General features: G+C 39.8%; 3 protein-coding genes across 3 annotated transcripts; all 3 read right to left on the bottom strand.

Moving 5' to 3' along the window:
- Positions 1-381: 381 nt before the first annotated feature.
- On the bottom strand, positions 382-1,804 carry LOC134619884 (uncharacterized). The gene is made up of 5 exons (XM_063465677.1): positions 1,750-1,804; positions 914-1,606; positions 712-828; positions 601-641; positions 382-501 (listed from the first exon to the last, which is right to left on the bottom strand). Exons 1-5 carry the CDS (start codon positions 1,802-1,804, stop codon positions 382-384), a joined length of 1,026 nt encoding a protein of 341 aa, XP_063321747.1.
- A 4,731-nt stretch (positions 1,805-6,535) lies between these two features.
- On the bottom strand, positions 6,536-8,042 carry LOC134619873 (uncharacterized). Its single transcript, XM_063465674.1, has 5 exons — positions 7,988-8,042; positions 7,193-7,900; positions 6,961-7,083; positions 6,830-6,867; positions 6,536-6,652 (listed from the first exon to the last, which is right to left on the bottom strand). Exons 1-5 carry the CDS (start codon positions 8,040-8,042, stop codon positions 6,536-6,538), a joined length of 1,041 nt encoding a protein of 346 aa, XP_063321744.1.
- A 3,677-nt stretch (positions 8,043-11,719) lies between these two features.
- Positions 11,720-16,414, bottom strand: LOC134624066 (immunoglobulin kappa light chain-like). Its single transcript, XM_063469050.1, has 4 exons — positions 16,360-16,414; positions 15,546-16,259; positions 15,306-15,440; positions 11,720-11,916 (listed from the first exon to the last, which is right to left on the bottom strand). Exons 1-4 carry the CDS (start codon positions 16,412-16,414, stop codon positions 11,720-11,722), a joined length of 1,101 nt encoding a protein of 366 aa, XP_063325120.1.
- Between the last annotated feature and the right edge of the window lie 2,872 nt (positions 16,415-19,286).

Raw genomic sequence — 19,286 nt, 5'->3', positions numbered from 1 at the left:
TTGGTTATTCTCAATGGTTATTCTGTAGAAACAGTAGAGAAACTGATTTGGTTTTTTTGTATTAAAAAAGTAAAAGGTCTGCTCATTATTTGTCTTAATTTATTGTCACTGTAAAAGTATCGTGTTATAGAAAGATAAAACACTCAGGAAAGCAACAACTTCCAACAGATACCATCTCATACAAATGCTTCAAAGGTTGAATTCCAGCACACACAGTAAAAAGTGTTTTATTTGGCGAAAAAAATAAACATGAAGTTACAGAACTGCAATGCTTACATTGTGTCAGTGTCTTAGTATATTTTTTCAAAGCCTTTAAATGCTAAAGAATAAGTATAAAAATCTACCAAGATAACTATAATACATAAAAACACACATTGATTTCTACTGCTTTATACTTGAGTAGACACATTCAGCCTTGCTGTTGTTTCTCTGTCTTCTTGGTCTGTCAGCCTTGTGGTGCCTTAAAGCTGCATAATGGAGGTTTTCTTCATTTTGCTTGACCTAATAATAAAATATAATTGTAAAATAACAATATACAACTTAAAACGGGCTAACAAGGTTTTACAATGACAGTGTGCAAAAGTCGACACCAAAATTTACCTCTGCATTTGTTGAAGGCGGGGAAATTCTTGAATGAGACTCTGAAAAGAAAATGATAAAGTGTTCTTACTATTATGCTATTTTGGTTGACAATAACAATAGTTGCAGTACCTGTGCATTTGGTGCCATTTCTTTTGTGGGCCACATACAATAAGAAGGCCATTAAAACGTTTAGAAGTGAGGTGAATGCCAAAGCTCCACTGAAGAAATACACAGCATTTCCATCATCTGTGGACATTAAGACACCAGCAAACATTATATATCTTCTTAGCTCCTATGAAATATTAAAATATAAGCCATCTGAGTTACTCACCCTTAAAGTCCAGCTTGGTCCTGTTTCCAAACAGTATGTGTCCACATGAAGCCACGGCACAGTAGTAGGTCCCAGCTTGAGACGTATTCAGGTTGTACGCACATGAGTGTGTCTGTGTGTTTGGTTTCATCTCACACTGATCATTCCTGCCTCCATGGGTGTAAATGATTCTTGGAAAAGATTCTTCAGAGTCTTTGATCCAGTAAACACTGTGTTCTTCATCACAGGTCCCAGTGTGTACTGTACAGTTTAGAGTCACAGAGCCTCCTGGCTGGATGGTCTCAGATGCTGACTGCTGCACTAAAGTTGGGATATCCAACTCTGAACCTCTTATGTTGATGATAGTGCCGTCTCCAAATTCAAACTTAAATGAATAGCTACTTGCACAATAGTAAGTAGCAGAGTCTGATATGTCCAGATCTGTTATCTTTAAGTAGATTTTTCCTTTTTCAGCACCAACTGTGAATCGTGGATCACTCTTGAATTCATCACTAAAGGTGGCGTTGGTGTCAAACTTGTAAAGAGTAGAAATGAGCTTTGGTTTCTGTCCCAAAGTCAGCTTGTACCAGTAAAACCTCGCAGCAACATCTCCTTCATAGAAACAACTCAAAGTCACGCTGTCCCCTCTGTTAACTGGTATGAAACGTCTTTCTTGATGAACAGAAAAGGAGAATTTGAGGTCTTTCGTCAGAGCTGAAGTGAAATGAAGACAAAGTAAACAATTATGGACTCATGAAATCATCGTCATTCATTTTAAAAGATTCAAACTGCACTTTATAACACACACACACAAACACACACACACACACACACACATAAATACAAAAAAAACTTACCCATTTTTCCTAAGCACAAACATGTCAAATAGAAGGCAAACTGTGCAGATGTCATTGCGCTCATATCGTTCTGCTCATTGAAAAGAATATTGATCCTTTCTCCTCTTTTAAGAGAGAAGAGTGAGTCTGATTGGCCAAGCAGAAGTGACATAGTATGTCCTGTTAAGGAAACTTGATCACATGTCACCTGCTACCTATAGTGTTGAGCTCAGTGTCTCAGAAATATAGCATGGTGAGAGCTCTAAAAAATATAATCTCTTGACATAAATATATATCTTACAGTCAGTCACTTGCTAGCGATGCTATACCTGTGAAATTCAACTGAATGCTAGGTAAGCAACAACAAAGAATCTGATGTTGAGTTAAAGAAATAAATAAACCATTTTCTTTGGTAATTTAAAGTCAGTAAATATTCATCTCTGAATACATGTGCTAATGAAAAGGAACACACTGAAAGTAAATATTGTATTTATTTATTTATTTATTTATTACTTTATTATTTAAACAATAAAGACAAAAACCATACCTGATTTAAATTTGGCCAGTCTCATTTCTATACTGTCAGACTCGCACCTTAAATCTAATATCTACTTGCACATATAAATCTTCAGTGCATGCTAGATCTCCTCAAGTGCAGCATAAATTATATAGGCCTGAAAACTCAGTGAGATCATTAACAAAACTGGCTACAGATACAGACTACGGAATGGAGCAGCTGTCAGCCACCTCCTGTACATGGATGACATCAAGCTGTATGCCATCAGTGAATGAGACATTGATTCACTGATCCACATCACCAGGATATACAGCAATGACATCAGAATATCATTCGGAATGGAGAAGTGTAGTCGGATGATAACAAAGAGAGGAAAGGTAGTCAGAAATGAGGGGATCGAACTACCAGAAGGCAACATTGCAGATATCGAGGACAGCTACAAGTACCTGCAGATCCCACAGCCAAATGGGAACCATGAAGAGAATGATATGCAAGCTGCCACTACTGAGTATCTTTAGAGGGTCAGGCAAGTCCTGAGGAGTCAGCTGAACGGTAAGAACAACAGCCGAGCTATAAACACCTACGCCCTGCCCGTGATCAGATACCCTGCTGGGATAATAAGCTGACCAAAGGAGGAAATGGAAGCCACTGACATTAAGACCAGGAAGCTCCTGACCATGCATGGAGGGTTTGACCCCAAGTCCAGCACCCTGAGGCTGTATGCTAACTGGAAGGAAGGAGGCATCCTGGACTGGTGAGAGTCAGCACCACAGTCCAGGATGAGACAGTTTCCATCCACGAATACATCAGGAAGATGGCCTCAACTGACTGCGAGCTCAGTGAATACCTCAGGCAGCAGAAAGCCAAGAAAGAGGAGGAAGAGGAGGAACCATCATGGAAGGACAAGGCCCTGCGTGGTATGTACCACCGGCAAATAGAGGAGGTGGCTTTTTTTTTAAACATCAGGGACACACATATTATTCCAAGCTAATCTCTTAGAGCTCTTTATTGTACCATGTATTTATTTCAGTCCTTACTTCAGATACACCATATTTATTAATGTAAATTTGAACATATAGGATTCCGTAGTTTTAAGGATGCACATTGCCAACAGCTCCAAATTTTCTCCCTCTTTACCTGGATGGTGCCACCAAAAGACTCCACGAGCAAAATCTCTCTCACCCTGGCAGCACCTGTCTCTCTCCTGCTCTCCAGTTTGCATTATCATAAACTCATCATCATATCCTGCGTTATGATTTACTTGTGGTCTCTCAGCATTTGTCACAGCTGTTTGTGAAGCTGCAATAGTGCCACACATTATGATCAGCCATTATCAACTGAATGAGCCGTGACGCATTTATACAGCAACAGATGATCCCAATACTATAGTACTTTCCACTGTGATCTTGTTACAACAAAATTTATCCCAAGTTACTAAAATATCAATATTTAAATATGAGAATCAGTTCTAGAAGATAAATATCTGGTATATGAAGAATCAGTTTCTTAGTATCGATTCTCACACACATGAGTCAGAGTGTAATGAGCTGGCAAATTCTTTTTGATATTAACTCTCTTTTTGTCATTAGTTTTGGAAAACTTCTTAAATCTATACTTAATGTGTCACCTGTTTACATCAACAGAGTCTCTCTTCTAATTATTTTGCTCTATTATGCCAGGTTTGGTACTTGCACTTGAATTTGTTATTGTTATTTAATTATTATTAGTAGTAGTGATAGTGTTAATAGGAATAATGCACATTTTGAAGATACATTTCTACTACTACTACTAATATGATTATTATTATGCTCAGAATTACAATTAAACATAAAAACAATTCAATTCCATGTAAATGAAACAAAATAGGAAGTGAAAAGCAGTAGGCAATAACTCTTTCATTTGACCATGCTCTAATAGGAATCCTTCCTTAAAAATTTCTCACTTCAACTATTACTGGATGTCATCACAAAAGGTATCTCAACAGGACAAGACTCAGCTGTACATCTGTATCTAAAAGATGAAGGTCACTCTTTCAAGGATGTCCATGTTCACATTTTGGACAAAGAAGAGATGCTTTAAAAGAGGAGTAAATGAAGCCATCTATGTAGATTGTGAACAACCATTTCATTTTATTCATTTCATTTTATTTTGTTTCACACATGGTACAGCAGTAATTCATGTCCTATATATAAACCTTCCTTTCAATTAAAATAACACTGTATCCATGCATGAAAAGGACCATCATTGAACAGAGGGGGTGTTGTTTACGACACCAACTGTCTGCCACCTACAATTTAGTCTTGAGATCCTGTCCCAGGTGTCTAAACCCCCACTCATATCTTTTGCCCGGTAACCTCAATGGGTCACATGATGCAAAGTCTCACAATGGTTTCACCCAAGACCTATGGTGATAATGATCCACGTCTTTTTTCACACCTTGGCTCATGTGACAACCCCCACTAGGGTTTAAATACCTTGAACACTCCCCATTTGGTTTTAGAACCAAAGAAGCCTGTTGGATGAGAGGTGAAATGTCTTTATGAAACTTAAAGAAGTCTAAACCTAGTACCTGCTCCGATCAGCTCAGCACAGCTCCACACAGTTTTTAGGATTTTCCATTAGGAGATAGTACCTGATACCAGGTACCACAGATCAAGCAGCCTTGATCACCTTGACATCTGTCAGGGTGCTGGGTCTTTGACTAAGCCTATTAGCTAGGCTGCTTTTGCGTCTTTGTCTCATCCCCGTGTCTCCAGTGAGAGTTTGTTATCTCCTTTGTGTTTATTTGTTTCCCCCCAGTCGTGTCTCTGTCTTTCATGTTTGTGTTGGTGTCCTGTGTCTTGCTCTCCCTCTCTGTCTTAGTGTCTTAGTCACGTTTTGATATTTTTTCTCCCTTACTTGTTCTCATGTTCCTCTCCTCCCCAGTCCATTGTCTGTTTCCATTTCATTTTTATTTATCCCCATCTGGGTGTAAAGCTTGTGTGTGTTTTTGAGTCTCTGTGTTCGTGCTACTTCCTGTTTTATTTTGACAGTGTCTTGCCCTGTGTTCAGTGTGTTCAGTTTTGCTTCCCCTGTCTCATTATGCCTGATTTGTCCCTCCTGTGCTCCCATGCCTCCTGTGCCTCCACTCTCCCTAATCACCCTTTTGTGTATATATTGTGTGGGTTTCCCCGTTGTTCCCTGTCAGGTCATCTGTTCTTATCCCCTTGTGTCTCTGTTCCTTAGTGTTTCCCAGTTTAGATTAGTTATTAGTTGGGTTGTCTGATTTGTACTTTTATATTCAGCCTAATAAACGGCACGTCTTTAGTTAAAATTAGTTCCTATTCTCTTGTGTTATTGCACCTTGGTCCTCTCTCTGCTTCACACAATCTGCAGCTGCAGATCATGACAACGCCCACCTTTGTTGTAGCATTTGTCTCACATACAAGTGACGTCGTGGGACCTTCGGGCAAGTAGCTATAACGACCTCCTGTGCACATTAGGTGGTACTTGGTTGTAATGAAAAACAAGTCATGTCGAGTCGATCTCAGTAGGTACTAATGGAAAAAGGGCTTAAGTGGAAATTATATGTGACACGTGGTTATTGCCTGAAGCCTTAGCTTTGTTTGTTTTTTGTTGTTGTTTTTTTAAACACAAGCTTTGGAGCGGGGTTCTCTTTTACATCATCACTGCTCTCTCCACTCGAGACATTTTAGCTTTATGTTTGTTTTTTCTTCTACAGCACTTACCTTAAATTTGTCCACACACAAAATCACTGTCATATTCATCTACATGCCCAGTTTTTTGTTTAAATGCACAAGTATATAAGTACAATTAAACTGTACTACAATAAAGCGGTTGAATGTAAGTATTAAATTACCATTGGTTATGGCATTGTTAGGTCATGCAGTGACACTGGTTGCTTTTACATCCACCCAAAACTAAAATAGAGGACAACAATTATACATAATTTTGTCTTTAATTAGTTCAGCAATGTTGATAAAAAAAAAAAGACAGATGTGGAAATGATGAGGCATAGAGATCGAAAAACAAACAAAATATACTTATTTCTGTCTTTGTTGATCGTGTGGTGACATTTGCTCAGAACAGCAAAGTATGAAACTAATAGATAAAAATAACATAAAGAAAGGTTATTTCCATGTAAAATTCAACCTTATATTGTAACAGGTCATTGTTAAACACTGAAAAATGCAATGATCTTATGTTCAACATATATGAAATTATCTTCAAATTACTCATCAAAAGTCTGTGCTTATTTTTTTTCTTACATTTCAGTGGAAAAAATGTAACCTACTGCTTGACACTGGAGTAAACACATTCACTCTGGTATTTTCTTTGTCTCTTTGATTTGGCGGGCAGGTTAATGCTTAAAGCAGCGTAGTGGAGGTTGTCTGCATCATGGTTACCCTGGAAAAAACAAATTTGAGAGGTAGATCAAAATGTGATCACGTTTTTGTCACAAAAAATTGTGGCAAAAACGCGAAAGAAAAAAAAAGTAAATAAAATAAACATTAAAATGCTTTGTAGCAAAATTTTATTGATTGTTATTTTAATTGCAATATATGCTACACAGAGGAAACATACCTGTACAGAAGGAATAGAAAGTCTTGCTTGATGATGGCCTGAATGTGAAATACAAAAACAGCAGTTAAAACTCACTTAAAAGTCCAAATCAGTGAATAAAAGCCGTCAAATACAGTACTTTTTTCCAGTACCTGATTTGAAGTGGTTTCTTTTGCTCATCTTGTAGAGAAGAAAAGCCAGTAAAACAACCAGGGTGGAGGTGAAAGTCAATGCTCCACTCAAGACGTACACCAAGGCAAGAGATTTTGCCTCATCTGTAAAGACCAAGGCATCCTTAACACAGACTTCTCTATACTCTATGTTTTCTTTTAAGTTTGATCATATAGTATCAGTGACTGATTTGGCTTCTATACTGTTACTTACCTCCAAACAGCAGCGTGGTTCCTTCTCCAAACAGTATGTGTCCACATGAGGCGACAGCACAGTAGTAGGTCCCAGCATTAGACCAATTCAGGCTGTTGATTGTCAAGTTATAGACACAGGTGTGTGTTCTTTTGTTAGCTTTCCTCTCACACTGATCATTCCTGCCGCCATGGGTGTAAATGAGTCCTGGATGCGATTCTTCAGAGTCTTTGAACCAGTAAATACTGTGTTCTCCATCACAAGTCCCAGTGTACACTGTACAGTTCAGAGTCACAGAGCTTCCTGGCTGGATGGTTTCAGAAGCTGACTGTTGGACCACTGCCTTGATGTTCAAATCTGAATCTTTAACACCAACAGTAATGCTCTCTGAAAATGTTGATGTGTACAAATAGGAACATATACAGTAGTATGTTCCTGAGTCTGAAATGCACATATCTGAGATTATTAAGTGGTTTTGACCTCTTTCAGTATCCAGGGTGAAGCGTGGATCATTCTTGAATGTGTCATAAAATGTGGGATTGTTTTCATATACATAGAAGGTAGAAATGAGTGTTGGTTTATCTCCCAAAGTTTGCTTATACCAGTAAAACCGTGGAGCTCCATCACCTTTACTGTAACAATGCAAAGTCACGCTGTCCCCAGTTTTAACTGATATGAAACGTCTTTCTTGGGGAACAGAAGAAGAGGTATTCAGGTTGTTTGTCTGAGCTGAAGTAAAATAAAAGACAGACCAAATGCAGATTATGGAATCTTGAAAGCATGAAAACATATTGAAATTTTCAAAACCAAACTCACCTATTTCCCCCAAGAACAAACATGTGAGACAGACGACAAACTTCGCAGATGTCATCTTCTTGAAATAATTGTGCTGAATGAAAAGAATCTCAAACCTTTCTTCACTCTTCTTACAGGAGACTGTGCCTGATTGGCCAAGCAGAAGTGACATAGTATGTCTTTTTAAGGAAACATGATCACATGGTCAGAGTCAGCTATAGTGGGGAAAAAAACCCCTCACAATGTGCACAATGAATGAGATAAACAGAAAAAAAAACAAGACTCATCAATTTTGTAATATCATATGAGCGTGTTATTACACTTGTTACTTTTTGGTTTTACAACTGACAGCACAGGTGCTGGGAGCCAATAGAGAGCAGCTGATACACTCATCTCCGTACATAGACAGAAGTTTCCTCGATCTCTGATGAAATAATATGATTACTGTTGTAAGGTTGGCTGATCTAAGTATTTCAGAAACTGCTTATCTGGAAGGTTTTTTCAGCACAATCATCTCTAGTGTTGCCAGAGGTCAAGGAGCTGATAGAAAACAATAGCTGTATTTGAACATGCTGAAGAGCATTTCTGAACAACAACCTTGATGTAGATGAACTATAGCACATGTTAAAATTAGACAAAGATAACCCAAATAAATACAAAATTATGTTTTTACAGTTATAAGAGATTCAAGATGAATATGACACATAACCTCTCTAATCCAAATCGGCCAAATGTTGGAGGCAAAATGTCCTTTATTTAGAAGGACAGAGTCTTTCTGCGAGCAGAGAAAATAAATCAGCTGTTTGCATCATCCACACTAAGAGAGATAACTAATGAGACCCCCCGTTTACACTGAACTCTTGAAGAGTATGGAGATGGATTTACTGTTTGTACAAATATTTAATAAAAAGACTCAAAAATGGAATTCTAAAACATGTAGCTTTGGACATAGCCAAAATATATGAAGCAGTTTGACTGTAGGTCCTCTGCATCGGTCACATGTAGGATCCATCTATGTGGATTTGTGATAACCTGTCCATGGACCAATGAAAATGGTGAACAACCTTAAAATGTATTACAGCTTCGATGGCACACATAAGATATACTAAGTTTGGAAGTGATATGTCGGCCTTTTTTTGGGGTAACTGTAAGGCACTTTTAGATATCATTGTTGGCCTTTTATTCCATTTGAAGCGTAATATCTGAGAATTAAGAAAGCTCGTCATTGACTGGGCCAGGAAAACGATTGCTAGCAGGAGTCTTTTTTTGTCTCGCTAACCGCACTAAGATCAGGGTTCTCCTTCCCACAGATCTCACAGTCACCTGATCTTTCCTGGGTACCCTCTGAATATCATGATTTACAGGAATTATTCAGTATGGATAAAATGCTCTAACTCCCACCTTACTGTCCATATGATTGTGGTATTGACCTATTACCCAGAGGTCTGCTGCCATCTGGCTGACTTTACAACCTGTCTCAAATCCATGGAGAAGTACATTCAGGAGTCACTGCCAGCAGAAATGATCAGACTGTCCTCTTCACCGGAAGCTGCTGGCTTCTTCTTTGTGCCTAAAGGGATCGGTTGCTCCGGCCATGTATTGATTATAGAGGGCTGAATGACATGACAATAAAGAATAAATACCCACTCCCACTCATTAACTCAGCTTTCAAGTCTATCCAGGGAGCCACTGTCTTCACCATGTTAGACCTTCATAATGCTTACCACCTCATCTGGAGACGGAAAGTAGATAAATGGAAGACAGCGTATAAAACACTTCTGGGACATTTTGAATACCTAGTTATGCCGTTTGGGTTAACTAATTCTCCCTCTGTCTTCCAGGCTCTTGTGAATGATGTGCTTAGAGACTTTTTGGATGTATTCGTTTTTGTCTACCTTGATGACATCCTTTTTTTCCCAGGACTCTTGAGGAGCATAGCCTTCATGTGAGGAGCTTTTTAGAGAATCAGCTGTACACGAAGGCCCAGAAATGTGAGTTTCATGCTTCCTCCGTCTCATTTCTGGGCTGTGTATTAGCCAGAGGACAGGTGAAGACAGACACAGCAAAGGTGAAAGCATTGCAGGAACGGCCCATCCTGGAGACCTGAAAGCAACTCCGCGCTTCCTCGGGTTGGCCAACTTCTACCGGAGTTTCATCAGAAACTACAGCCAAGTTGTCTCACCTCCCCTAAGGTACCATTCACCTGGCCCTAGGACGCCCACACAGCCTTCACTAAACTAAAACAGCTATTCATGTCACGGTGAGTGAGATGAGCAGTGTGGAAAATAAAGGAGGATCCAAACGCAGGCACTTGTACAGGTGTGAGGGTGGTTTATTAAACACAAAATGAAATGGACAAATGGCGAACGGAGCAAAGACTAAACTAAACTGGGAACAAACTGACTACAGAACACGAACCTGAACATGAATGAGAGCGGGCGGAAACAGATGACGGTTGACAGCAGGGAAACACACAGAATGAAGCAGGGTGGATACACAGACGGACCAGCAACTACAAAGACAGAGGACGCCACTTAAATACACACAGAGAAACACAGGGAGATTACACACAGGTGGGGAACACAGCTGGGAATAATCAACAAGACGAGACAGAGGTAAAACTGAACACACTCACATGAGACGCAGACCTTCACAATAAAACAGGAAACAAGAACACTACACCAAGACGCAGACCTGACACTGAGAGACAAACAGAAAATGACACATGGAACCTGAACTAAACTAAACGTGAGATACAACCGAAGAATGAATCCTTAAACATGAGTAAACAGAAACATAGAATTCAAATAATAACCAACATATCACAAAAGGTAACAAAATGATCATACAAGAATAAACCAAAACATTAGAACTCAAAATACTGGGTCGCACCGACCCAGAACCGTGACAATTCACCTCCGCTCTCATTCTAATTCAACCAGATATAAGCAAACAGTTCATTGTAGAGGTTGACGCATAAGATGTTGGTGTAGAAGCAGTGCTATCCCAGAGATCACAGCCTCAAGGTAAACTCTAGCCACACGCCTTCTCTTTCATCAGGCTTTTCCGTCACTGGCAACAAGTCTGTGGAACTCTCTTCCATTGTCTTTCTGTCTAGACTCCAGTGAGTTTTAAAAAGCAGCTGAAGACATGTCTAAACAAATGAGCTTGTTGTTTTATATTGCAATTTATATTTCTAGTTTTATTGTTAAGCACTTTGCTAATGCTCGTCCCCGTAACAGCCTCACAAAATTTTAGCAGCATACGTGGGGAAGGCATGCGGCGTGCGGCTGAAAAATAGAGAGCATTGGAAAAGGAACCCCCCCCCCACAGGTCTAGTTCCCCGTGGAAGGGTTCCAACAGCGGAAATGAAATGCTGCGGCACGCAGGGTCGGGCTGCTTGGCCCGCAGTTCGTCCTGAGTGTCACTAAGCTCCTGGTATTGGTCCTGGAGTGATTGGAGCAGCTGATCGTGACGACCGAGAATAGCGCCCTGTTTTTTAATTGCGAATTGCTGGGTACATCCTGGCCAGTCCGTACTGTCAAGAACCGTATTTCAGCACACAAGCTGGACCCAGAAGCAGAGACAACACGCCAAGGTGCACGTAAAATAAACTTTATTTTAACTAAGGGTGTCCCGGAAGGGTCAAAAGAAAAAAACTAATGTACTAGAAAACCAAGGGACCGGGAGATAAATAACTCAGGAACGCCGTAATCGGGACTGTGGGAGGCTGCAACAGAAAGAGGAAGAGAGTTACTGGGGAACGGGGAAATAAGAGCATACGTGGGGTAGAGTACTACGGTCAAGGCGGGGCTGTGGGAACTGGAGGGAGGGTGAGGGTCCGCGGGGGAGCTCCAGGAAAATAGAGGAGATGAGTACCGGTAGTGATCCAAACTCCAGGCGGGCAGGAAGACAGGCAGGAGAGGGCTCCAAACACACCAAGCTTTTACCTGAGCGCACAAGGAAAGGATTAGTTTGTTCACAATTTGTTTCACAACCGCCTTCACGTGGGTGCATGTTACCGCTGAGAGGCGACTAACGGACTGGCGTGAACCAGCTGGCTGAGCTGGATTAAATAGTCCACCTGATGATGGGATGCAGGTGTGGAGTTGACAGCCACACCCGCGGGTGTGGGCATCCTCGGACACCATGACAATGAAGCGCCTTGAGGCGACTTTTGTTGTGATTTGGCGCTATAAATAAAATTGAATTGAATAATCTTTTATTAGATTGCAAACAGAATTACAAAATAGAAAAAAAAAAAAACAGAAATCCAAAAATCATAATAGAGATCCTCAGAAACCAGAGGGTGGAGATATACAGCCACAGAGACAAAGAACAAAGGAAGACAGGGCTATAAATACTAACTGGGAATGAACCTGAACTTTTAAATAGGCAGTGGTCGAGCCTCTGCTGAAACACCCTGGCCTAGATGCCTCTTTGTTGTGCAATTTCAGACCTATTTCAAAGCTTCCTTTTGTTTCTAAAAGTTTGGAAAAAGTCGTGACTTCACAGCTACAGCCTTTTTAAAACCGTAAAACAATTTTTGAGGTATTTCAATCAGGTTTTAAAACACTTCACAGCAGTCTGCACTTTTGAGTTTTTAATGATATCTTACTAACTGCTGACTCTGGCAATTTCATCTTACTTGTGCTTTTGGTTCTCACAGCAGCGTTTGATACAGTAGATCACAACATTTTAATTTCTCCCCTAGAACATCATGTTGGAATTAGAGGCACTGCCTTGGAGTGATTCAAGTCATACCTGTCTGACAGAAGTTTCTTTGTCTCACTTGGAAAATTTCATTCATCCTCTGCCCCCCTCCCATGTGGTGTACCTCAAGGATCCATCCTCGGGGCCCCTTCTTTTTTTTTAGCATTTATTTACTTCCCCTTGGCCATATTATTAAAAATACAGCCAAGGGGAATAAAATAAAAATAAGTGTCATTTCATTTTTTTGCAGACAACTGTCAGATTTATCTACCCCTGAAACACAAGGATCCTAACCCCCTCAGGCCTATTTTAGAATGTATGCTTACTCTGAATTTTTTAAATTTGAATGAAAAGAAGACTGAGATGATTATATTTGGGCCAAGTGGCCCTGGTATCCCACCATCTGACTTGGCTCCTCTCACATCCTGTGTCAAACCAATTGTCACCAACCTTTGAATAAAAATTGACATAGCTCTTAAAATAGACAGATAAATACAGTGGTGAGAAATAGCTTTTTTCAGCTGAGGCTGCTCTCTAAAGTCAAACCTTTTATTTCTTTTTGTGACTTAGAGAGAGTTTTACATGTATTTGTGACCACTCGCCTTGATTATTGTAATGCACTTTATATTGGTCTATATAATATTCTCTCACCCCAACCCGTCACAGCAGATGGCCGCCCCTCCCTGAGCCTGGTTCTGCCGGAGGTTTCTTCCTGTTAAAAGGGAGTTTTTCCTTCCCACTGTCGCCAAAGTGCTTGCTCATAGGGGGTCATATGATTGTTGGGTTTTCTCTGTATTTATTATTGTGCGATCTACTGTACAATATAAAGCGCCTTGAGGCGACTTTTGTTGTGATTTGGCGCTATATAAATAAAATTGAATTGAATTGAATTGAATAATATCAGCCCTCACTATCACGCTTGCAAATGGTCCAGAATGCTGCTGCTTGCCTGCTGACAGGGAAACGCAAACATGAGCATATTACCCCTGTTCTTGCCTCTTTACACCGGTTGTCTGTCCATTTTAGAATTCATTTTAAAATTTTATTGTTTGCTTTTAAAGTGTTAAAATGGCCTGGCTGCTACTTACCTGTACACAGTTGTCTTTTAGATCAACTGACCAGTCACTCCTTGCTGTCCCCATGCCGAGACTGAAACACCAGAGGGACCAAGCTTTTGCTGTTGTGGCCCCCAAATTATGGAATAAGCTGCCCCTCCATATTAGGCTGGCCCCACACTTGAAATCTTCAAATCACTATATAGTATATACTACTATATATATACTATATATATATGTATATATACTATATATATACATATATATAATGTTATTCCTCTACCCCCCCCCCCCCCCCCCCCCCCCCCCCCCCCCCCTTTTGCACATGTCGAGGAGCGTGTCAGGATACATTTCACTGTGTGTTATACTTGTATAACTATGCATGTGACAAATAAAGAACCTTGAACCTTGAACCACTTTTAAAAATGCACCTTTTTTCCAAGGCTTTTTAGGAGTAGTACCAGAGTCAGCTGGTAGTCAGTTTTAGTCAGTTTTTGGTCACTCTTAACCTTTTTATTTTGTTAATTTCATTTCTGGTATACTTTATTGTCTATTTTACTCATGTTTTAATATTTAATATATACTGATTTATTTTTATCTTCTTTTTTCATTCATGTATTTATTTTATTGTTATTTATATTCATTTCTTTGTCTGTTTAATGTATGGTTTTTAACTTTTATCTCTGTTTTTTGCTGGAAAGCACTTTGGTCAACGATGTTGTTTTAAATTGCTCCAAAAATAAAGTTGGATTGGATTGGAATGTTAAACAGGTGAGAAATAACATGCAGGTGACAGTCATTATCAGCAGGAACACTTGGGAGACTACTACTCAAAACAATATTATACATTTTTACACAAAAACTAAGCCTCATCATTTGAATACAGCAAATACAGGCACAAAAACCTAATCTGATCACAAGCATTCAGCAATAAAATATGGTATATCAAAACAAGTATCCAATACTGAACCCAGAAAAATTAAGAATCAAAACTTCAAATGATAGAAAAATCACAACACCAAATTCAAACAGACAACTAAAAAATACAAAATTAAATCAAACCCAAAATCCAAAACAAATTATCTTCTGCAATTACATTTACAGGAATTTCAAAAATTTGCAAGCGATCAAATGCTGTTAGCAGTTAAATCTTTTTTTTTCAGACCAAAGAGAAGATGAAAAAATATTTAGAAATTGTTGCCAAAATCATCACTATAGCAGAAAGGTTATATTGGAAATAATCATTTCTACTATGTTTACTTTATACCGGAGTACACACATTCATCCTGGGTGTTGCTCGTCTGTCTTCTTGCTCCTTTCGTCCTAATTTTTCTCAAAGCAGCATAATGAAGGTTGTCCTCTTGCATGCTCTGGATACCAAATGAATCAAGATAATAATTCAACAAGAAATGTCATTTCCTAAAAACACATGAACTTCCACACTTTAAAACTCACCTCTAAATTTACAGAATCATTTGTGTTTGAGTCTGCTGAGAAAAAAAGGAAATGATTTAAACTTAAATGCCACTATTTTTAAACCACAAGAGTAAAATATGAAAACAGATTCTAACCTCTGGATTGGCAGTTGTTCTTTCTTTTCATCTTATACACTAAAAAAGTTGATAACACACTGATGATGGTGGTGAGTGTTAAAGCTGCGCTTAAGAAATACATCAGGGAAGGAGAATCTCGCCGAACTGTAAATCCTAGAAATGACAGAGCTTTTTAGCTTTTCTTCCTCAGTTCATCAAATATGATCTGCTCCTATTTATAATACCATGTGAGTCACTTCTGCTGGAAAAGTGACTTACCCCCAAAGTCCAGCTTGGTCCCATTTCCAAACAGTATGTGTCCACATGAGGCGACAGCACAGTAGTAGATCCCAGCGTGAGAGAAATTCAGGCTCTCCATTCTCAAGTTATAGACACAGGTGTGTGTTCTTTTGTTGTCTTTCCTCTCACACTGATCATTCCTGACTCCATGGGTGTAAATGAGTCCTGGCTGAGAATCTTCAGAGTCTTTGAACCAGTAAACACTGTGTTCTCGATCACAGCTCAGCATAGTGTGCACCATACAGTGCAGACTTACAGAGCCTCCTGGCTGGATGGTCTCAGATGCTGACTGATGAACTGAAGCTCGTATGTTTAAATCTGAATCATTGACACTGACAATAATGGTCTCTAAGAACATTAATGTGTAGAAATAGGAAAATATACAGTAGTAAGTTGCTGAGTCTGAAACACTTAAGTCTGAGATAATCAAATGATTATTTCCTTTTCCATTATCTAGTCTGAAGCGTGCATTATTGTTGAATGGATCATGAAATTGCACAAAATTGGTTTCTGTCTCATAGAAGGTAGAAATGAGTTTTGGTTTCTCTCCTAAAGTTTGTTTATACCAGTAAAAATTTGCAGCAACATTCTGTTCATAGTAACAATGTAAAGTCACTCTGTCTCCAGCTTTAGCTGATATAAAACGTGCTTCTTCATGAACAGAGGAGGATAAATGCATGTTGTTCTTCTGAGCTGTGGTGAAATGAAAGACAAAGCAAATACACATTGTGGAACATGGCAGCCGAGAAAAAAGACCTTAAAAGAATTAGATTGTAGTTAAAGACAAACTTACCAATTACACCCAAGAACAAACATATCAGATAGAAGACAATGTGTGCAGATGCCATTGTTCCAAACAGTCATACTGAATAAAAGAATGGCGACTCTTCACTTTTAAGAGTGAAGAGTACATTTCTTCGGCCAATCAGAAGTTACACAGTATATGGAAAACTAGATCACATGATCAATGACATCTGTAGTGTTAAACTTAGTAGCTGAGATGATGTCAATTCACTAAAAATCCTGTAGACAATATGTTTGTGTGGGGCAGTGTGAGACCCATAGTTAATAATTTTGAAATATTTCATGTATATAAAAATGGTGAATAAACTACACAACCACATAAAATACGCCACTATCTTTTTTAATGATTTTCATGTTAGAAACCTTTTAGGATTTTATTTGTTATCTTTTTGAATTTGTGTTTGGGATTTTCTGTCATTTGAATTTGACTCTTGTTTGTGTCAGGATGAGTTTGGATATCCATTTTTATTCCTTTGTTATTTAATTGTAACTTTCCATCCATCCATCCATATTCATCCGTTTATCTGGGACTGGGTCGTGGGGGCAGCAGCCTAAGAAGAGAAACCCAGACCTCAGTCTCACCGGCCACCTCCTCCAGCCTGTCCCGGGAAATACCAAAGCATTCTTAGCCCAGCCAAGAGACATAATGGCCGTTTATCAATGTCCAAGTACGCGAGTACGTACTCGCGTTCTTGGTGAGTACGTACCCGCCGAGAACGCACGGGAGTACGTACCCGCCGAGAACGCGAGCACGGACTCGCGATATATACAATTGGAACACCTGCGTACGTGATGATGTCACAGGTCTGGAGTTTTTACTGCCGTCCCCTCTTAATTTAACTGTAAGTAACATGTTATGAAGCTTAACTTTAATCACAGCCAAACCAGTTTACTCAGGAACAAATAAAACACTGAAATAAACCAAACATTAACATTTAGAAGTGATCTAAGTGACTTACTGTATATATCATTTTAAACCTCAGTAGTGAAACCTCTATTAATAAAAATAGTGTACATGTACATACGTGTACATACCTTAATAAAAACAAGCAGGTGAGATGTTGGAACGCTTGTATTTCTATTCTAGTGGACACTCAATACTATAGACAGCTGCTGGAGTTTCTTTAACCTGAGTAGTGAGAAGTCCGCGAGGGGGGGTGGGGGTGGAAACGATGTGCCGGGAGTCCACTGTTGAGTTTTGGACGAAATGCATTCTGGGATATATAGCTCTCCCAAGTCCACACCGATGCATGCTCGATAAAACGGGCGGATCGAGAACACATTCGGGACTTTTTCGCATTCTCGGCTTGATGCGTACTTCGAATTGGAACAGTACTTGGTCTCCGACTGATGACGTTTCACGAGTACACGAGAACGCAAGTACGCACAAGTACGCATATTGATAAACGCCCAATATCTCAAGCGTGTCCTGGTCTCCTCCCAGTGGGCGGTGCCGGGAACACCTCACCCATAAACCCACCATGAATGATGGTAGGGACATAGAACGACCAGTAAATTGAGCCACCAAACCAATCCATCTGTCGATCTCCTGTTCCCTTCTCCCAGAATGCTGTCAAAGCTCTGTTGGATTCCAGAGTTGATGATCTCTTGTGCCGAAGCTTCTGCCAGGCATTCCTCACTATACGTTTCGGCGCACCAGGTCTGTCCAGCATCCTACCCCGCCACCTGATCCAACTCACCACCAGTTGGTGATCAGTTGACAGCTCAGCACCTCTCTTGACCGTAATTATAACTACAATATTATTAGCTCTTTCCCCTTCCTATATTTACTGTTTTCTAGCAATGAGGCCTAGTTTTTGTGTTATCTTGTGTTTGGGCAGTTTGCACTTTACCATCACACTCCCATCCTTTTGTGCAATACAAATAAAATTAAAGTTCATATCTATGCTGTGGACTGTGCCACTATTTTCCAGACAGACTAACAATTCCAAGAAATGTAAGTACTGAACTTACTTCACGGAATGGGTTTATTTATTCATGGAAACCAGCCGCATCAAAACCTTACATAACCTATCTAAATGCACCGCGTCGGATGCAGTGGCATAAGCCATGCCACCACTGGATGCCAGAGGAGCTGAGACATCTTCTCTGGAGGGACCAATCACACTTCTCCGTCCGACAATCTGATGGTAAAGTCTGGAATTGGCAGGTGTGAGGAGAACAGCAGTTGCCTGACTGCCCTGCACCAAGTGTAAAGTTTAGTGGAGGGGGATTATGATGTGGGGTTGTTTTTCAGGAGCTCAACACAGCCCCAGTGATAGACCTGTTAATGCTTCAGCACACCAAGACATGCTGGACAATTTCATGCTTCCAACGTTGTGGGAACAGTTTAAGGATGGTTCATCCTTAAATCCGATCATCCGATCATTAATCACAGTACAGATATATCAGAAGAATTTTTTGCCTCCTGGGATTTGTACAGGTTTTAGCGGTTAATTTATCTCTCATAATAATTTATGCCATGTATACACCACAGAGATCCTTGTCTTCCCAACCAGCTTACTCTGTCAAAATCCCCCAAAATTACACAACGTAAACAGCCACACTCTTCTGCTCTTGATGCAAACGGATCAAATAAGCTGTTGTTACAGGCATATACTGCAGCACTGGGCTCATTTCCTCATCAAAGACACTTCTGAACTCATTGGTAAACTCAGCACAACACAAATCCTTGCTACAGTTGAGAATGGCCTAAGCCCATCTGAGAGTCCTTCCTCTGAGGAGGTGAACAAGGTAGGAAATCTTTGATTCATCTGCCGAGTAAGTGAGACAAATGTGTCTAAATACTAGTGAGCACTGTGTGACAAAATACACATTGTTTTTTACACACTCACACTAATATATGAGAGAGGGAAAACGTGGAGGAGAGACGGAAAGAAAATGGCATGTCAATAC

Source organism: Pelmatolapia mariae, linkage group LG3_W (genome assembly GCF_036321145.2).
Source record: "Pelmatolapia mariae isolate MD_Pm_ZW linkage group LG3_W, Pm_UMD_F_2, whole genome shotgun sequence".
Lineage (NCBI taxonomy): Eukaryota > Metazoa > Chordata > Actinopteri > Cichliformes > Cichlidae > Pelmatolapia > Pelmatolapia mariae.
Note: the sequence above shows the minus strand (reverse complement) of the source record. Positions and strands in the feature narration are given on the sequence as shown.